Source organism: Puma concolor, chromosome D1 (genome assembly GCF_028749965.1).
Source record: "Puma concolor isolate L17-30 chromosome D1, mPumCon1.1.hap2, whole genome shotgun sequence".
NCBI lineage: Eukaryota > Metazoa > Chordata > Mammalia > Carnivora > Felidae > Puma > Puma concolor.
The window spans coordinates 55,366,543-55,387,199 of NC_141676.1; the positions used below are offsets into that span (position 1 = coordinate 55,366,543).

General features: G+C 38.9%; 1 protein-coding gene across 1 annotated transcript; it reads right to left on the bottom strand.

Annotated features, from left to right (window-relative positions):
• Positions 1–957, bottom strand: LOC112865940 (olfactory receptor 51H1-like). The gene has a single exon (XM_025928972.1). The coding sequence runs from the start codon at positions 955–957 to the stop codon at positions 1–3; it is 957 nt and encodes a 318-aa protein (XP_025784757.1).
• Between the last annotated feature and the right edge of the window lie 19,700 nt (positions 958–20,657).

Below are 20,657 nucleotides of genomic sequence, written 5' to 3' on the forward strand. Positions count from 1 at the left end.
CTAACCCTCTGCAGTGATCTTGGTTTGAACAAATATTTGAATTATTTTCTTTCTCATCTCCTTGGTCTTCACGGTATAGACTACAGGGTTTAGCACAGGGGGTACAAGAAGGTAGGCATTAGCCATGAGGACATGAGTCAGTGGTGAAAGATGCTTTCCAAAACGATGGATGACAGACAGCCCAATGAGTGGAACATAGAAGATGAGTACAGCACAGATATGTGAAACACAGGTGTTGAGTGCTTTCAGCCGGCCCTCCCCCGAGGCAATGGCCATTACCGCTCGGAGTATGAACACATAGGAGAGGAGGATAGAGAGGGAGTCAGAACCCTTGGTGAAGATGACAGCAATAAGGCCATAGAGACTGTTGATACGAGTGCTGGCACAGGCAAGGCGCATGACATCTTGGTGAAGGCAGAAGGAATGGGAGAGGATGTTGGAGTGGTAGAAGGGAAGTCGCTTGATGAGGAAAGGCACAGGGAAGACCACACAGACTGCCCTTGTCAAGATGACTGTCCCAGCTCTGCAGACCACACCATTGGTTATGATGGTCCCATACCTGAGGGGGTTCCAGATGGCTACAACCCGATCAAAGGCCATGGCCACCAGTACACCAGATTCAATGGCTGAGAAGGTGTGAATGAAGTACATCTGAACAAGGCAGGAATCAAAGGCAATGGATTTATAGTTAAACCAGAATATGCCTAGCATAGAGGGCAGAGTACAGAGGGCAAGTCCCATGTCTGCCAGTGCCAGCATGCAGAGAAAATAGTACATGGGGATATGCAGGGATGATTCAGACTTGATGGTAGAGATGATAATACCATTGCCAAAGAGGGCAATGACATATATAGCACCCAGTGGGAATGCTATCCAGTAATACTTTTGTTCAAGCCCTGGAATTCCCATTAAGACAAAGTAAGGGTGTTGGAAGTGAGAGTGGTTATTATCTGCCATGAAGCCAGTGTGACACAGGCATGAGGAGAGAGCTTGCAGGATCCTGATGGGTGACCTCCTAAAAATACAGTGACAGGGATTAATAATATAGTAGAATCTGACTTTCCTTAGAGTGAAACAATGTTATTTTCACATTAGTAGGGAGGGCATAAAAGAGAAATGAACTCCTGAAATTACTACTCCTCCATATATCCTGTTGAGAAAGCATCTCCTGGCCCAGGAGAAAAAGACTCACCCAACTACAAATAAGTCACATTCAGTTTGAAGCACACACTGTAATGCTAGTGCATTAGGTAAAATGTCCTTCCTCTCCTGTCCTTTCTTCCTTCTTTCTAACCAATATATTACAAGCAGTTGAGCAAGGTTAAGGACATAATAACTAAGACAGAATCAATACAAAATATGAAAGGTAATTGAAGAAGATTTAAAGAAATGGAAAGACATTCCCTGCTCATGGATTGGAACAATAAATATTGTCAAAATGTCAATACTACCCAAAGCTATCTACACATTCAATGCAATCCCAATCAAAATTGCACCAGCATTCTTCTCGAAACTAGAACAAGCAATCCTAAAATTCATATGGAACCACAAAAGGCCCCGAATAGCCAAAGTAATTTTGAAGAAGACCAAAGCAGGAGGCATCACAATCCCAGACTTTAGCCTCTACTACAAAGCTGTCATCATCAAGACAGCATGGTATTGGCACAAAAACAGACACATAGACCAATGGAATAGAATAGAAACCCCAGAACTCGACCCACAAACGTATGGCCAACTCATCTTTGACAAAGCAGGAAAGAACATCCAATGGAAAAAAGACAGTCTCTTTAACAAATGGTGCTGGGAGAACTGGACAGCAACATGCAGAAGGTTGAAACTAGACCACTTTCTCACACCATTCACAAAAATAAACTCAAAATGGATAAAGGACCTGGATGTGAGACAGGAAACCATCAAAACCTTAGAGGAGAAAGCAGGAAAAGACCTCTCTGACCTCAGCCGTAGCAATCTCTTACTCGACACATCCCCAAAGGCAAGGGAATTAAAAGCAAAAGTGAATTACTGGGACCTTATGAAGATCAAAAGCTTCTGCACAGCAAAGGAAACAACCAACAAAACTAAAAGGCAACCAACGGAATGGGAAAAGATATTTGCAAATGACATATCGGACAACGGGCTAGTATCCAAAATCTATAAAGAGCTCACCAAACTCCACACCCGAAAAGCAAATAACCCAGTGAAGAAATGGGCAGAAAACATGAATAGACACTTCTCTAAAGAAGACATCCGGATGGCCAACAGGCACATGAAAAGATGTTCAGCGTCGCTCCTTATCAGGGAAATACAAATCAAAACCACACTCAGGTATCACCTCACGCCAGTCAGAGTGGCCAAAATGAACAAATCAGGAGACTATAGATGCTGGAGAGGATGTGGAGAAACGGGAACCCTCTTGCACTGTTGGTGGGAATGCAAATTGGTGCAGCCGCTCTGGAAAGCAGTGTGGAGGTTCCTCAGAAAATTAAAAATAGACCTACCCTATGACCCAGCAATAGCACTGCTAGGAATTTATCCAAGGGACACAGGAGTACTGATACATAGGGGCACTTGTATCCCAATGTTCATAGCAGCACTCTCAACAATAGCCAAATTATGGAAAGAGCCTAAATGTCCATCAACTGATGAATGGATAAAGAAATTGTGGTTTATATACACTATGGAATACTACGTGGCAATGAGAAAAAATGAAATATGGCCTTTTGTAGCAACGTGGATGGAACTGGAGAGTGTGATGCTAAGTGAAATAAGCCATACAGAGAAAGACAGATACCATATGGTTTCGCTCTTATGTGGATCCTGAGAAACTTAACAGGAACCCATGGGGGAGGGGAAGGAAAAAAAAAAAAAAAAAGAGGTTAGAGTGGGAGAGAGCCAAAGCATAAGAGACTGTTAAAAACTGAGAACAAACTGAGGGTTGATGGGGGGTGGGAGGGAGGGGGGGTGGGTGATGGGTATTGAGGAGGGCACCTTTTGGGATGAGCACTGGGTGTTGTATGGAAACCAATTTGACAATAAATTTCATATATAAATAAAAAAAAAAAGAAACATAAAAAAAAATACAAAATATGAATTATTTGATTCCCCATAAAGGATGTTATCCCTACCCATCATACTCCTTCTGCCAAGATCTCCCATGAAGGCAATGGACCTTGTATCTAGGATAGGGATGGAAATACCCAGTGTACATGCCTATGCTTCTATTTAAGCACAACACTCCTTCATTTACCCTGAACCTGGATGTGGCCTCAGAATCATTCTCAACCCAGGAACCTCAGGCAGCCACCTACCATTACAGAAAATTAAATGTATTATCATCTCCAGTCTGGTAAAATCTTAGTCAAATGGGTACTAAATCATACTTAGGAAAGCAACAACAGTATTTCTTTTTTTTCTTTTTTTTTAGCATAACTCTCTTTGTCTAAAAGGAAGTGAGACCCTCAGGGTTCACTTGAAGCCTTTTTCAGGATTGGGATCATCTGATAATGACCTATTGCTAAGGCACAGTGATCATGCATAACACATGTAACCCTCTGAGTCTTTACAGAGGCCTTAATAGACATCTGGGAGACACCCTTATGTTGCTAGAATCAATAACTATATTTATGCCACAGGACCCCCTGATGGGACATTTGACTTCAGACATGAATGCTAGCTAGATGTAGAACACACTCTGAGAGGCTCTCATGCTTAAGACACTCCTCAGTTGCCTTCATCAGTTGATTGGGATCAAGTTGACTATGAGGCAATGTAGCGTCAAGAACGTGGACTCTGGACTGGCACATCTTGGATTCAGATTCCAGTTCCTCTGCTTCTCAACATACAGTCCTGTATGTGTAACATGTGGCAATCATAGTACCTACCCCATAGGGGCAGTGTAAGTATTAAAAATGTAAAAATGTGGAGACATTAGAAAGCATGATGTGTGCTTTTTATTATGATTACTTGGAATAAAAAGTTCCTTTCTTCATATGTTTTCTGTACTGACATTGAGTTTTTCATTTGTTTCCTTCCATTTTTTGTTCTGTTTGAGTTTTTTGGTCAGAGTTTTTTACAGTTAGTGGAAGTGAAAACTAATAGGTTCTCCTCTATCAGCAAAGAATCACATTTACTTTGTATATCTTGTAATTTTTGAATAATTTATCCTCTTTTATTCAATTATTAAATATCTCACCTCTAGGCTACGTATACATTTCTGGCTGACCCATGCTCATGATGAATCAAAAACCATATTATTACCTTTTTTTTGACATTTCCCAAAAGATCCTCTTTGAAAGATTTCTGATTCATATTTCCCCAGTCTTAGCCACGACATTTTCTGTCTTTCTATGAAATATTCATTTCTTTCCATTACTCTTATGAAAAAGAGCTAGCCGTTGGTTCAAATATCTGGCCTATTAGATGTCAGCATACATTTCTTTCCTATTACTTTAGTTTTTGCCTCTTTTAGTGATTTTTGAGAAATAAAGTGCTTATGTTTTTCAAATGATTATAATAAAAAGTAGAAATGAGAGAAAAGTTTAAGAGGTAGACAAATGAGAGTGAAAAGGTAAATAAGGTAGGGGGAGGGAAGAAGAGAAGAGAAAATGAATAAAAAGAAAAACAGAGATCCAAAGACCAGCAGAAGTAAAAGTTGATCTATTTCACATTTTATTAATAAAGAAACTGAAACCCAGAAAAAGAAAATAACTTGCCCTGAGTCAAACACCTAATTAGTAGCAAAGCAGGTAAGAGAGGGACAAAGGCAGGGGTGCCTGGGTGGCTCAGTCGGTTAAGCATCCAACTTCAGCTCAGGTCAGGATCTCACAGTTCATGGGTAGAAGCCCTGCATCTGGCTCTGTGCTGACAGCTCAGAGCCTGGAGCCTGCTTAGGATTCTGTGTGTGTCTCTCTCTGCCCCTTCCCCTGCGCTCTCTCTCTCTCTTTCTCTCAAAAATAAATAAACATTAATTTTTTTTTTTAAAAAGAGAGGGACAAAGGCACAGCCTTGTTGAGGAAAATTACAGCTAAATGCAATGGGAGCTTAAGGGTGCAATTAGAGAAGACCAAGTTAAAACTGCATCTCTTGGCCAAAGACCCTTACTCCCTAATACAGGTCCTTAGATTTTATTCTGTATCTATATTGCCCAGGATCTAGAAAACAGGAAGAGTTCAAGTCTATCTCCTGATAATTAGGCTTTTAGGTCCCAAGTTCTTCCTTTGAAAGTTTCATCTAGCCCTGACCCTCTGCTGTCCATACTGCAAAATTTATGGAAAAACTGATTGTCTAAGTGTTCTGCATCTGCCCAGGCTACCACAAGCTATATGGCCTCATTATAGATCCTAGATTGTAGGAGCAGGTGAACAATGAAATAAAACTACAAAATTTCTCTATTATATAAGTAGCAGCAAACAAACAAACAAAAAACACACTTGAATCTGTTCTAAGTACTAGGAAGTTTCTAGGCAATCTAGGATATTTGTAGATGATAGAATAAGATTGGAACTGGCCTTTAAAACAGAGGTTGACTCTTCATTATTACCAGGATATATGATGGGCAGAGAGAACCTGAGGAAATAGAAAGAAAAACCCTCCTGAAGAAGAGTTTAATGGTAACCATACCTCGCCTGACAGTAGAGCCACAAACTGCCATATCAAGGGGAAAATTCCCAAACTCCAATCATTCTAAGGTTCTAAATGAAAGGAATTTTAAAAGTACAATGTGTAAACAATATAGAAACAGTTATTCAGTATTCTATAGGTGACATTTATCTTCTGCTTACATTGAGTAGGGAGTGAGTAGGGAGGGCGTTCCTTACATTTTAAGATAATGGGATCAGATATTTATCCACCTCTTAGAAAAAGGTGACCTATTCATTCTGAGGTTAAAGAAGTTGTCTTCACATCTTTCCCTTAATGATGTGAATGAGAAAGAGAGCAAGAACATAGGACATGGAGTGTTTGGGTTGGAGAATAAAGGACAAAGGAAAGATAAGGGGACAGGAAAGAAGTGATTGGGAGATAATTAGAACTTCAGTGATAGTATATTAAAATCTTAAAATACTCTGTTGGTAGGCCAACTTTTTTTTTTTTTTTTTTTTTTTTTTTTTGCTCTAAAACTTACCTGGTTGCTGAGAATATCCCTAGCTGGAAGAGCATCTTAAGCAGCCTGAAGCTTGCCTGACAAAACCATTGCCAGGCTACCACAATGAGCCCACATGAGGACTTTTATTTCTTGCACTGCTCCAAAAGTCCTCCTCCTATCACACCATGGAGAGTTTCACAGATCAATCAGCAGAGTTACTCCCTGGAGCTTCTGAGATTTGAGGAGGTCTCCCCAGAGCTGTAAAATCACCTCCTAGATATTCATGTCTGGGGTATGAAAGAGTATTGAGGAGGCTAGTAGAAAAAGGCATTTTTTGTGTGCATGTGTGTGCAGGGGGTTAGTTTCAGAGGCTGCTTAGAGCTCAATTATGATCTCTCAGGGCCATCTTAGCCTCTTTCCATGTCCTAAAATGAATGACAGTTGCCTTTATTTTTCTCAAAACACAGCAAAACTAATAAAAATATCCCAAGGAAAAGTGACTCCAAGATTTTCCCATTCTATTTTCCCACAAAATCTACAGTTGAAATGACTCCCTAGTAAATGAATTTTTCCTGATGTTTCATTGCTCAGTTTTCAGTATCAACCGAAGAAGTCTAGCCATGCCCTGTAAAAGGAAAGCAAGAGACTCTACAGGGAGTCATCAATTGTACCAACAAATCAAGAAACAATTAATTTTCCATAATATCCAATTATTACCTTCAGATAATGCTACCATTCCTAACTGCCCCCCTGAATACTAATAACATCAGCAACAGCATTAATAAAAAAATATCTAATATTAATTCTGAGTTTCATCAGTTATATGATTTATCACATTTGCTTTACACCTTCATTATAATAATCCTCATGACTTTAAAACTCTTGTGAAGTTGATATGGTAAGTATTATCATCTTCATGCTTCCAAAGAGAAAAGAGGATCATATTGGGAATTAGTCTAGATTGTCAATGTAACTTCAAGAATTTTTATTGCAGAAATTACTTATGCTAGAAATAATAGAGCAGGTGTTCCTCACTGCCCCAGGTGTGTTCCAGACTTACTAGATCTTGAAGGTCAACATTACTAGATAAGGAAGAAATGCTCATGTAAATTAAGCTCTCTTAATCAATTACCATTTATCTACATGATGGTCCTACAATAATTTAATATTAATTCAGATTCTCTTCACCACCATAGAATCTCAAAGTGTTCAGTTTCTTAACTAGAAATAATTCATCTCTACATCATATAATCATTCTTGTAAACTGTTTGGAGTAAGTAAGCTGTGGAATTGCTCTACTTGCAATAATTTAACCTCTATATTCTATTGCTCATTATAAATGAATCTTACAGCTCAGTAACACTCTTACTCAAATTTTTCATCCATATTGACGAATAAGGGCTTTGAGTAACTGAATCACTGTAATTTTATTCTAATCTCTCAGTCGACACTTTTTATTGTTTGTTGGTTCGTTGGTTGTGTGTGTATATGTGTGTGTGTTTAGTTTTGGTTTGTTTGGGTTTTTTACTTGTACAGGTTGATCATTTGCATCTCACATGGATTCTGATTTCTTTTCACTTTCTGTCTATATGTCAACACAAATATAAAACTAGACAAATATTACTATCTCTCTTTTTAAATTTCAACATCTTCAAAGCTGAAAACAGAGGACACTGTGCAATAGGTCAGATTGTACAGTCCTATAGATTTAGAGTACCCATCTTTCATTAATTAATTTTGTTTGATTGGATACTAATCCCATTCCTATCAAAAGCAATTTCAAATATTCACACTTCTGGGGCGCCTGGGTGGCTCAGTCGGTTAAGCGTCCGACTTCGGCTCAGGTCATGATCTCACGGTTCGTGAGTTCAAGCCCTGCGTCAGGCTCTGTGCTGATGGCTCAGAGCCTGGAGCCTGTTTCAGATTCTGTGTCTACCTCTCTCCCTGACCCTTCCCCGTTCATGCTGTCTCTCTCTGTCTCAAAAATAAATAAACATTAAAAAAAATAGACAAATATTCACACTTCTAACCCCCCTCCCACTCAGTCTTTTTCCCATCACATTCCATAGCAAAACCCTTTCCCTACTCATTCAAAAGAATTGTGATGATTTGCTCCAATCTTTTTCAATATCCCACCCTCTCTTAGCTACTTCTTGAAATACATTCACACCCAAACTTTCCTTCTCAGAGTTTAAATAAATTGCCTCTTCCCAGGTTCAATATTAACCCTACTCCAATCCCAGTCTCTCTGATTCCATTTCCTACTGTAACTCTTGCTTGTCTCATTCAACTTTACATACAAACAGATTCCTTCCAAATCTGTATCTCTGATCCTCATCCTTGTGTTGACTTTCAGGCAGTTCTATGTATCTGCCTGGTGGCCATTATCTTTACCTCTGCATCACACATATTCATCAAAATCAATAAATCCATAACTTTAAAATGCAACTTTATGCTTTCCCCTCTATACTTTAACTGGCTATTTCTTTACTTTTATATCTCAGTTCATAGTTCAATCCATCTAGTCATGTAAATACAAAAATATAAGTCATCCTATAAATAGTACATCCTGACATTTTTACCTTTTAAATATTTCTAATATTGCTTTCTTTTTATATCAAATGTAATACAATTCCACACACTCTATTTCTACTACATGGACTTCTTCAGTAACATTCTAACTTTTTTTATTCACACAAAAATAAACTGCTTTGTTTATTCTTGTTTTTCCCTGTTCCTTCTTTCTCTAAGTTATGAGTAAGTAATGAGATTTCTTTTATTGTCAATTTCTTTAGAAAATATTACTCTAATAATATTTGGCACTAACCAAATTTGAACTGGACAGATGTCTTATTAAATGTAGTTAAATTATTTCATTGCCACATAAATTTTATTTTTTATGAAAGCATTATGAAAAAAATCATAATCATGAGAGGCTGAAAATGCATTTGCAAATAATCTGTAAGCCTATATATCTTGTTTATCCTTAAGCAGTTTTCATAACATCAAGACAACTTTTCATATTCATGCAAGTGTATATTTTTCCCAAAATGTATTTTTTCTTGCTGACTCATTCTTACTACATTTCTGAAGTATTTAAAAAACTGAATTACTAGAATTTTTGAAGCACAAATGCTTCAATTCATATCCAGAGCAATACATTGTGTGATCAAAGTGACCAAAACATATTTGTTGCATTTTTTTAAAAAATGGAAGAGTAGAAGAACAGAAGAAAGGAAAAAAGGGAAAAAGCAAGAAACCAAGGGAAGGTAATATAATGAGAAAATGGGCAAGAGAGAGGGAGGACATAAGAAAAGATGGATGAGGCTTGAAAGTTAAATTTTATCAAACTTAAACTGCCAAATGCTCTTAATGAGAGTTTACATTTTTAAAATGATTTTAAAATGTATAGCCAATGAAATTTACATCTTTTTGTGCAATTCTGTCATAGAGTCATGCAACCACCCCCTTAATCCAAATATGGAAGAGTTCCATCAACCCAAAACATTCCATCATGTTACCCCTTGTAGTTGACCCCTTCCACCCACCACAAGCCCTTGGCAACTGCTAATCTGTTGTCTGACCCTATAACTTTCGTTCATTAAATGGTATGTAATCTTTCAAACCTGAATTTTTCCATTTAACATAGTGCATTTGAGATTTATACACAATATTGCTAAACAGGGTTTCATTGTATGCATATCCATTGTATGGATATAGTTGATATTCTGTTTATCCATTTGGTAGTTGAAGGAAGTCTGTAAGTAAAGTTGTTATAAGCATTCACACATAGGTTTTTATATGTGCCTAAGTTTTCATTTCTCTTGTTTAAATACATAAAAGTCGATGGCCCAGGCATATGTTAACTATGTGTCTAACTTTATTAAAAAAATACCAAATTATTTTTCAAAGTGGTTGTGCCATTTTGTATTCTATCACCAATGTATGACAGTCCTACCTGCTTTTGTTCCAACTAGCACCTTAAATTATCATTTTTTTGTCATTCTTACAGGTTTATAGTGACAACTTATCATGGTGGTTTTAATTTTTATTTCCTTAGTGACTAATAATGTTGGGCCTTTTTTTATGTGTTTATTGCCATACATAATATCTTCTCTGATGAAATGTCTATTCAAATCTTTGGCCCATTATTTGCTATTGGGTTACTTTTTTTTTCTTGTTGAATTTATAGCTTAATATATTATATATTTTTATTAAAAAACCTTTGTTGTTTATATGATTTTTTACTTATTCCCCTAGTCTGTGTTTTGTCTTTTCTTTTTCATTATCTTAACACTGTCTTTTGTTAAGCATTTTTATTTTTAAAAATCTTATAAAATATATTTTTAAAGTTTATCTTTTTATTTTGAGAGAGAGAGAGAGCAAGCATGAGAGTGAGTGGGGGAGGAGCAGAGAGAGAGACAGAGACAGAGACAGAGAGAGAATCTCAAGCAGGCTCTGCACTGTCAGTGCAGAACCTGACATGGGGCTTGAACCCATGAACTGTGAGATCATGACCTGAGCTGAAATCCAAAGTTGGATGCTTAACTGACTGAACTACTCAGGTGCCCCTCTTATAAAATATTTTTGATTATATATATATATATATATATATATACACACACACACACACACACACACACACACACACATATATACACATACAAATGTGTGTGTGTGTGTATATACATATATATATATAGATATAGATATATATACATATATATATTTGCTTTGAGTTGTGCTTTTGGTGTCTAATTTAAGAAATATTTGCATAACAAAAAGTCTCAAAGATTTTCTCATATTTACTCTTCTAGAAATTTTATAGTGTTATGATTTACATTTATGTTTATGATTTTTTTGTTCAAAAATCAATTGACCATATTTCTTTGGGTCTCTTTTTGTAGATTCTCTATACTATTTCACTGATTTATGTGTCTATCCCTTTGCCAAAACAATAGGAACTCTAGAAGTCAGGTATTAAGGGTCTTCAAACTTTCTCTTCTTTTTCAAAATTGTTTTGTCTATATTAGTTCTTTTGACTTCTTATATACATTTTAGAATCAGCTTGTCTATCTCTACCAAAAACATTGCTAGGCTTTTGATTGGAATTTCATTAAACCTTTAGAATAATTTAGGCAGAATTGACATCTTAAAAAATGTTGAGTCCTGTAATTCATTTTCACCATTTATTTAGGTCATCTCTTATTTCTTTTAACAATGCTCTCTATTTTTCAACATGATAATCTTGTACAAATTTTATTAGCTACATAGCTTGGTGTGTCATTTTGGTGCTATTATAAATGGTACTTAAAAAAATCCATTTCTGGGCACCTGGGTGACTCAGTCAGTTAAGTGTCTGACTTCAGCTCAGGTCATGATCTCACGGTTCATGAGTTCGAGCCCTGTGTCGGGCTCTGTGCTAACAGCTCTGAGCCTGGAGCTTGCTTAGGATTCTGTGTCTCCCTCTCTCTCTCTCTCTCTCTCTCTCTGCCCCTCCCCTGCTCACACTCTGTATCTCTCTCAAAAATAAATAAACATTAAAGAATTTTTTATTCCATTTCGAATTACTCATTGCTAATATGTAGAAATATCACTGATTTTTTTTTTATATTGACTCTAATCCTGTGATCTTGCCAAACTAATCTTCAAGTTCTAGGAACTTTTTGTATATTTCTTGTGGTTTTTTTATATAGACTGTCATGCTATCTATGAATACACAGTTGTGTATTTCTTCTTTTCTAATATATATCTGTATGCCTTCTACATTTTCCCCTCATTGTACTGAGTAGAATTCTAGTACAATTCTGTACAAGAATGGTGAGGACATACACTCTTGCCTTTTCTTCCAATCTTAGGGAGAAAGCATTAAGTCTTTCATCATTAATTATAATATTAGTTAGCAGCATTTTTGTAGATGCCCTTTATAAAATCATGGAAGTTCCCTTTGTATTTATAATTTGCTGAGAGTTTGGGCCATGAACATACGTTGGCTTCAACATGTCAAGGTAGAGGAGACTACATACAAGGATAAGAGCAGCCTCTAGGATATGGCAATGACCCCTGACAGCCAACAATAAGTTAGAGAGCCTACAGACTGAGTCCAATTTGTCTTTTCTATTATGCCACTCTCTTGGGCTTAAGACATGTATTTTCTTGGCAGAAATATTGTATTCCATTGTCACATATATTTTGGGGAATACTAGCTAATTTGGGAGCAATTAAGTTACCTATATAGATTATGAAGGGGAGGAAGAAATTTTCCTTTGTCCAAGGTTCTTCTTACTGGACTAAGAATTAAATTTACATGGAACAGATTAACAGGAGAAAAATCCAAGGTTTCAATATGTGCACACAGAGGTCTAATAATGAAATTGAGACCCAAACACATGAATAAGGCAGGCAGTGTTTGTACATTTTAGACAAAGAGATAATAAATGTGTAAAAAATTGTCAGAATAAAGAAAACAGACGTTTGGGAGCTTTTATTAGTAAATGAAATTTGGGCTGAGGTAGCAAATTAGTAAAAAAGTAGCAAGTTTTCAGGTGCCTGGGTGGCTCAGTCAGTTAAGCGCCTGACTTTGACTCAGGTCATGATTACACAGTTCATGGTTCAAGCCCTGTGAGTTTGAGCCCATGTCGGGCTCTGTACTGACAGCTCGGAGCCTGGAGCCTGCTTCAGATTCTGTGTCTCCCTCTATCTCTGTCCCTCCTCTGTGCTCTCTCTCTCTTTCTCTCTCTCTCAAAAATAAACATTAAAAAAAATTTTTTTAAGTAACAAGGTTTGTTTCTGCAGCTTTCTCAGCTTTAAAGCTTCTATCTCTGGTGATTAAGATGTCTTTTTACTTCTTAGTACAGGCAAGGTAACTTTCATATGGGAGATTTATTGTCTGCTTTCAGGGGTGACAAAAAAGCATCTGGGTGTCCTTGTACTGGCTGTTTCCCAGGTTCAATTCAAAATAATCAATATGGCATTTGGGGCAGCCTGCCATCAGCCCCTACAAACACTAGCAATGGGAGGTAGGCATTGTTCTGGACACTTCACTCACATTTCATCCAAATTCTTTTTACTGATGAGGAAACTGAAGTTCAAAGATATGAAGTAGCTTGTCCACAGCCTTATAGCTGGAAAATGGCAAAGCAAGGATTTTTACCTAGATGGTCTAACTACGAAAGCCACAGCACCACACAGTGGGCTCCTAAAACATCATATCGAATGACACACACGTTGACCTGAGAAAAGAAGGGACCCAAGAATGGTTTAATTCTGTCCCTCCCTCCAACCTATTAGGCCAGATTCATTTATCACATGAATAAATGGCTATCCTGAACATCCAGGAAAGCAGGCTGCAGATAGATATGGGGCCCTTCCTGTGGTTTAGACATCCGAGGAGAGGCATCCCCAGATCCCAAGTGGATATAGATCGATGGATATAGAATGTTTCACTGAACTTATCAGGGAGCCTGAGACAGCCCTTGTTTATGGGGTTGTGCGTGTTTGAGGTGCTAGATGAATGTAGTCAGTGTCCTCAGCTCCATTCACCATGGGGTTAAACTTTAGTTGCAGACTTTGAGGCAGCTTCCAGATCCAACAGATCACACCTGCTGGAATTGCTGGAAGGAGTGTGAGGAGGGTAACTTGAGTCAGGAGACGTGTAGCTGTGCCCTGGGGATAGAGAGATTAAAGTACCATCTCCTGAAAGGGAGTAGAAGTGACAGGGATGAGCCCGATAAAACCCCCAAGCTGGGATCTGGTTACCCAGGTCTGCTGCAGGGATTACAGGAACAAAAGCACCCTGAAAATTCTCCGGGAGGGGAGGAGCAGTGGAAGGCATGGCACACAATGAGCATTTATGGAGATTTGGGTTGATTGTGTCCAGGGTGTGAAGGAAAAGCTACAAGCTGGTGTGGGGAGTAGGGTGTCTGGTGATACCTGATCCATCAGAAAACAAGGCATCTATAGGGAACAAGAAATGGCAGGGAGAATGAGAAAGTGCAAAGTACAGGGGAGAGAGAGACAGAGAGTAAGCCAAAATGACTGGGCTAGAGGAGTGAAGGGATCTAGTCGAGCTAGCTGTTGTATTTCGAAGAGAGCTGACTTTATGGATAGCAGTGTGCATGTGGCCAGGGATGGGGATGAAACCATAACAAAGGTAAGAGGCCATTTTATAGTTCCAGCAAGTTTTTTAATTGATTTAGGCCTTAGCCTGAGGTTGCAAAGCAAGTGACTAAGTGATCTCTGCAGAGATGGAACCTGTGACCTTAGAGCCATTAGCACCACGTGGTACTCCACTGAGCTAAGGACTATTAGTCAAAACAGACAGGCAACAAAACCAGAAGATATCCCTGCGGACTGAGCCTGAGGCACTCTCTAGGGCTCATTATCCGCTCTCTGAATTAAAGGCTGGGAAGAGGTGGTGGTAATGTTCAAAGAGCAGACAGGCCAGGGTGAGGCAGGACACAGGGACCTATGAGGACTATGAGCTCAGGATTAGTATAGGGTGGAGGAGAACCTGCTTCATGGGCTATGAGAACAAGACTGGATCCTAGGGATGGAGAGACTCTTCATTCCTGCTGCAGTTTAAAGGTCATTATTGTGCTTCCTCTGGGCTGAACAACAAGCCCTTAACTAACCACAACATTCTCATCGAGGTTCCCCATGGGGTTCTGGCAACAAGAGGCTGGACACCTGTGCTCGCCTTTCGTGTATCCCACACCCCACCCACTCCCCCAGATGAGGTACATCTAGGGTTGCATAAAGAATATACCTGAGGCAGTCCACTAGAACACCAAAGTGTGTGAGGGTCGCTGAGAGAACCAAGTGTGGTGAGTGAACTGCACAAAGGGAGAAGTAGGTATGGGGAGGGACAATAAGACTTATGGTGAGAGTGATGAAATAAATGGGAGAGAAAATAAGAAAGAAAGGAAAGAGGAGGGAGAAATAGGTATGGGAGTTCCTGTTTCTGAACATGGAAGGATAAAAATGAGATGGGGCAAAGAATGGGACCACTCTTAGAAAGTTCCTTCAATTTTTGAAGAGTTGGAAGGTAGATTGGGTTGGGGGGTTGGGATAGAGCAGATGGAGAGATCAGAAAAGCACAGTGTCCTTTGTAGAAGGGAGGGACGCATGGGGTTCAGAATTTGGGCAGTGAGGCAAAGTTTTGTCTAAGCTGACTCATTAAAACAGCTCATGGAATTCAACAAACTTATTTCATGTCTAATGGAAATATGTGATTATAGGAATAAAAAATCCAAAATAGTCCTTGTCTTCAAAGAGCTCACAGAGCAGCAAGAAGGTATGGGAAGAGCTCCAGTAGTACACTAACTTATGCATAGAATTGTAGAAGGGGGGAGTGATTCATTTGGAGGGAGAAATACATTAGAAGGCCTATGGGAGCTGGTAGCATCTGAGTTCTAGTAAGGAAAAGTGGTTTCCTGAGGTGGAAAATGCAGAGAAGTTAGAGGTAGCTATAGGTGCAAAGGCAAGGATATGACTTAGCATATAGTATTAGGAATTGGGACTGAATATTTAACATCATACGTTAGAACTAGGAAGTCATGTGGAGCAGACTTTGCTGACCAAATCTATCACTGAGGGATGTCTTCAAATTGCATAGTGCAGTTCTGAGTTTACTGGTGGCCAGAACCTCTGCATGGTAGAATCTGGGGAACCTTGAGAATTCAGTGGTGGTATCTTCTATCCCTCATATATGGGCTGGCTTTCTGCTTACCTTGTCCGATTATAACCTGCTAGGGTCCTTTGTCCCAGGTTCTTCAGAGAAAAGCTAAATCTCCCTAGTAAAGACATAGCATGAAAAAGAATCTGAATACAGGGAGCAGTAGAACTGATCATTGCCTTACCTTCCAACTATCCACACAGATTTGAGACTAAGAACATGGGAAATTATTTTCTAAGTTTGGGCCCTATAATTTATCTAAACCTTTCTCTTCCCTAGATTGTTGTATTCCTCCACCCCATCTGCTATGCTTGTTTCCCTTATCCTCCCTATATGCATAGGTCTCTTACCATATCAACACTTTATAATGTGCCAGCTTTGATCTCATACTTTGTTAAGTGGTTATCCATGGGATATACCACCTGTTTCCAAAGGATTGCTTGGTGCTTGGCACTCAACATAGCTCTTTCAGTCAGGGTTAATCTGGAGATAAAAGGGGGCCTTTCAGGAGGTGGAGGGGCAATCATTGTCTTGGAGAGAAATCTACCCTCTTAGCCATTTCTTCCTACTCCATTTTATCACCTATGGCTCAACTCCTGTGACGCTGATGCTATACCTCTCCTCACACTGGCCACTTCTTAAAGCCATCCTAATGCTGCAGCATTCGCCCGCAACCAGAGACCCTGTCTGACATACACTTTTCAATGCTGGCCTCATAAGTAGCAGGGAGAGTTGTGGTGAGGCCTTAATTGCCAGTACTAGGTCTGGACAGAAATGTAAAGTGAGAAAATCTGTTCATAATACTCTGCCATCTCTATACGCTGCTCACAGCTTTCCATGAAGCCACCATCAGATCTCCCTTCTAACCAAATATCCAATGTTCCATTTGTCCTTCAGATGGAAGGGAACTAGTCTGGTAATGAATGAAACTTCTGTTCTGTCCCAAAAAACATTCTCCAGTATGTATAAACATGTTTTGGTGACAATGTCCCCACTTTTAGTTTTGAACCATAGAGTTAAATCTGTAGAGAGCAAGGTTTCAGTGTGAGAAAAAAGAAGCTTACTTATCCTTATAGCAACATACCAGATATTTGAAGTGAAATAAGGATGCCTAATTGAGCAATGTGAGATGTGTTTCAAGATGCATGTTTATGACCTCCTGAATTTCTGATATATATAGATGTATATACATAGCTGCATATTGCAGGGATGTTTGTGAACATCTGATAAGTATGTGTGTATGTAAGGAGATAAGAGCTACTCATTGGCTGCATACATGTGTTTTGAAGAATGACTGAATCTTTAAATTTACCTGGCTATGATTGTGTGAGGTGGCAAAAGATTGATTAGGAACACTTGTCATTCACAATCTGTGGACATGAGTGTATATATGATAACATATGTCCACCAACACAAACTTAGGCTTCCACATGCCTTTTTGTTCATACATGCATTTATATCAGTGTGTATTCAGAAGTGCTTCTATCTGAGGGAATGAGCATTTGTATATTTCTGCACCCTTGAATGTATAAGTTACACTTTTGTTTGAGTACCTGTTAATTTGATATGCATATGTTTCAAAAATACTTCTGCCCATGAATATAAACCTTCCTTGCATGAGTGTTTCTGTGTATCAGGGTGGATAAGTATGTGTCTGTGTGTGCATGCATGTGTGTAAGGGCATGCATATATGTCTATGTTGTGTGTAGAAATAGATATTGGCCACAAAATGTATATTTTTGTGTTTGGATAGTGTAAATGGCAGAAAGTACATGTGCTTTTTGTATGCTAGTTAGGTATGTATGAGAGCACTTTCAAAATTCTGGGAAGGAGTGAACCTGTCAAATACGAAGGTAGCATGTAAAGATTTAAATATCCCCACAAAAGCCTCACAGGGGGCACCTAGGTGGCTAAGTCAATTAAGTGCCTGACTCTTGGTTTCGGCTCAGGTCATGATCTCATGTTTGGTGAGATTGAGCCCCATGTTGGGAACAGTACTGAATGCAGAGCCTGCTTGAGATTCTCTCTCTCTCCTTCACTCTCAATGCCCCACCCCCAAAATTAAAAAAAAAAAAAAAGGCTCACAGGCTTTTTTTCAACAGGAATCTATCCTAAATCTCTTTCTGCTTTACTTTCTAACATGTCTACCCACCACCTGATCTGTTTTTAATGAGCAGGAATGTTCGGTCAAATGTATGAGATACATTAGGAGCCTCTGTTCTTGGGACTGTAAGCCCACATACTCAGAAGAAGCTCCATCTAGAAAACACTTCAAGCTGAGGCAGAGACTCCAAGATGGTGGGGACTAGAAATATGTTGACTCCACTGAAAAAAAGATTAACATTTTGGAGAAACTTATATGAGGTGTGCAAGAGGGGTGGCTGGGAAGATTTTGAGAATAGTGACAGTTTATGGAATAAAACTGAGCATTTCAGGAGAAGGGATGAAATCCAGGAGAAAATTTGGAGAAACAGAATGGAGAATGTGTAAAATAGAAGTGTAAAGGTTTTATGAAGCACATTTATTTGAAGTATAATATAAACCAGGAGCTGGATTCATAACAATGAATAAAATGAAGAACCATCTCTTGAGGAAGTTAACAGTTCATTGAGGAAAACACAGGAAGACATATTAAGAATTGAGAATGATCAGGATTATATTAGAGAATGTGCTATAGTGTGATAGGAGAGGGTAAATAGGGGCACCTGGGTAGCTCAGTTGGTTAAGCATCTGACTCTTGGTTTCTGCTCAGGTCATGATCTCACAGTTTGTGGGTTTGAGCCCCACATTGGGCTCTGTGCTGACAGTACAGACCCTGCTTGGGATTCTCTCTCTATCCTTCTCTCGCTGCCTCTCCCCTACTCACACTGCCTCTGTCTCTCTCAAAAATGAATAATAAAAATAAACTTAAGAAAAAAAGGAGAGGATAAATAAGCTATCCCAGAGTCTGTTAGAGAAAAGGTGGTCAGCAGTTTTCAGGAAAGGGAGGAACAATGTTTGAGTTGGAACATCATGCTATACATGAGAGAGGAGGACATTCCACTTATAAAATGTATTTTTCAAAGTGCAAAAATTAATGACATATCTGAGGAATCACAGTAGTTCTGCCAGGCTAAGATGAATGTAGAAGTAGACTAGAAACGAGTTAAGCAGTAAGGGATGTTGGGGCCAGATGGTGAAGAGGTTTCTATGACAAATAAAGGTGTGGTCTTTATTTTAAAGCAGTGGAAAATCAGATGGTTCAAAAGAAAGATGCCACAGCCACATTATCAGATTGCAAATTATAAAATAACACTGTGAAATCTATATGCAGGGAGGATTGGGAGACAGAAGAACTGGCAGCACAGAAACCAATCAGGATAATACAAACAAAAGCCTCAGCAAAACCCAAAACGCCTTTGATGACTAAAAGTGGATGTGGAAGAAAAATCTGAGATGAGACGATGGAGTTTACTAAGCATAGTTACTCATTTAATATTAGAAAAGTGTTGGGTTAACGCCAAAGTCATCTTTAAAAAATTTTTTTAATGTTTATTATTTTTGAGAGAGAGACAGAGACACAGAGCAAGCAGGGAAGGGGCAGAGAGAGAGGGAAACACAGAATCAGAAGCAGGCTCCAGGCTCTGAGCTGTCAGCACAGAGCCCGATGCAGGGCTCGAACTCACAGACCACAAGATCATGACCTGAGCTGTAGTCAGCCGCCCAACCGACTGAGCCACCCAGGCACCCCAAGGCCAAAGTCATCTTTTAATCCTATCCTCAATTCACTGTTAGTCCCTTACCCCAGTCATTATTACTTTAATCAAATCAAGTAATGCAAATCTGTCCAGGACTTCTAGGCACTTATGTACAAATGTAGCTGTCTGGGGTATAGTGTTAGGAGGCTTTTAAAACATACATAATACTATAATGGATCAATCATTATGCATATTTTTAACTCAACAATATATCTTTACTCTTAACTGTTGAGACTGCTATGCACCATGACTGTTTTTCTGATTAATTAGTTATCAGAATTAATATGAGAATTATGCAGAACTCTGCTTTTGTCCTCTTGCAAACGAAAATATTTTATGCCTCTTCATGCATATGGGTCTTTCTTTCTGATAGATATATCAAGAACTAGAATTGCCAAATTACGTAAATGACTTACTTTTTTTAAGTTAGTTTATTTTGAGAGAGAGAGCATGAGCAGGGGAAGGGCAGAGAGAGAGGGACAGAGAGAATCCCAAGCAGGCTCCACACTGTCAGTGCAGAGCCTGATGTGGGGCTTGAACTCACAAACCTGTGAGATCATGACCTGAGCCAAAATCAAGAGTCTGACGCTTAACTGATTGAGCCACCAAGCCTCCCCTAAATTTCTTATCTTAATGAAATGCACCAAATTGCTCCCAAAAGAGCTACAACATTTTACAGTGTTGACAGCCTTGATTAAGGCTTAAGTCATTTAAGGAGCCCCTGGGTGGCCCAGTTGGTTGAGTGCCTGACTTTGGCTCAGTTCATAATCTTGGGGTTCTAGGGTTCAGGCTCCCCATCCTGCTTCAGATTCTTTGTCTCCTTCTCTCTCTCTCTCTGCCCCTCCCCTGATTGTTCCTCTATCTCCCTTAAAAATAAATAAACTTAAAAGTAGTCTTTTAATATTTTTCCAGCATATAATTTTATCAAATTTTATGATTTTATCCCACATGACAGGTAAAAAATGTTTTTTTTTTTTTTTAAGTTTATTTATGTATTGAGAGAGAGAGAGCAGGAGAGGGGTAGAGAGACAGGGAAATTCCACACTAACAGCTAACAGTGTGGAGCCCAACGTGAGGCTCGTACTCACAAACCTCATCATGACCTGAGATGAAACCAAGAGTCAGACGCTTAACTGACTGAGCCACCCAGGCATCCCTGTTT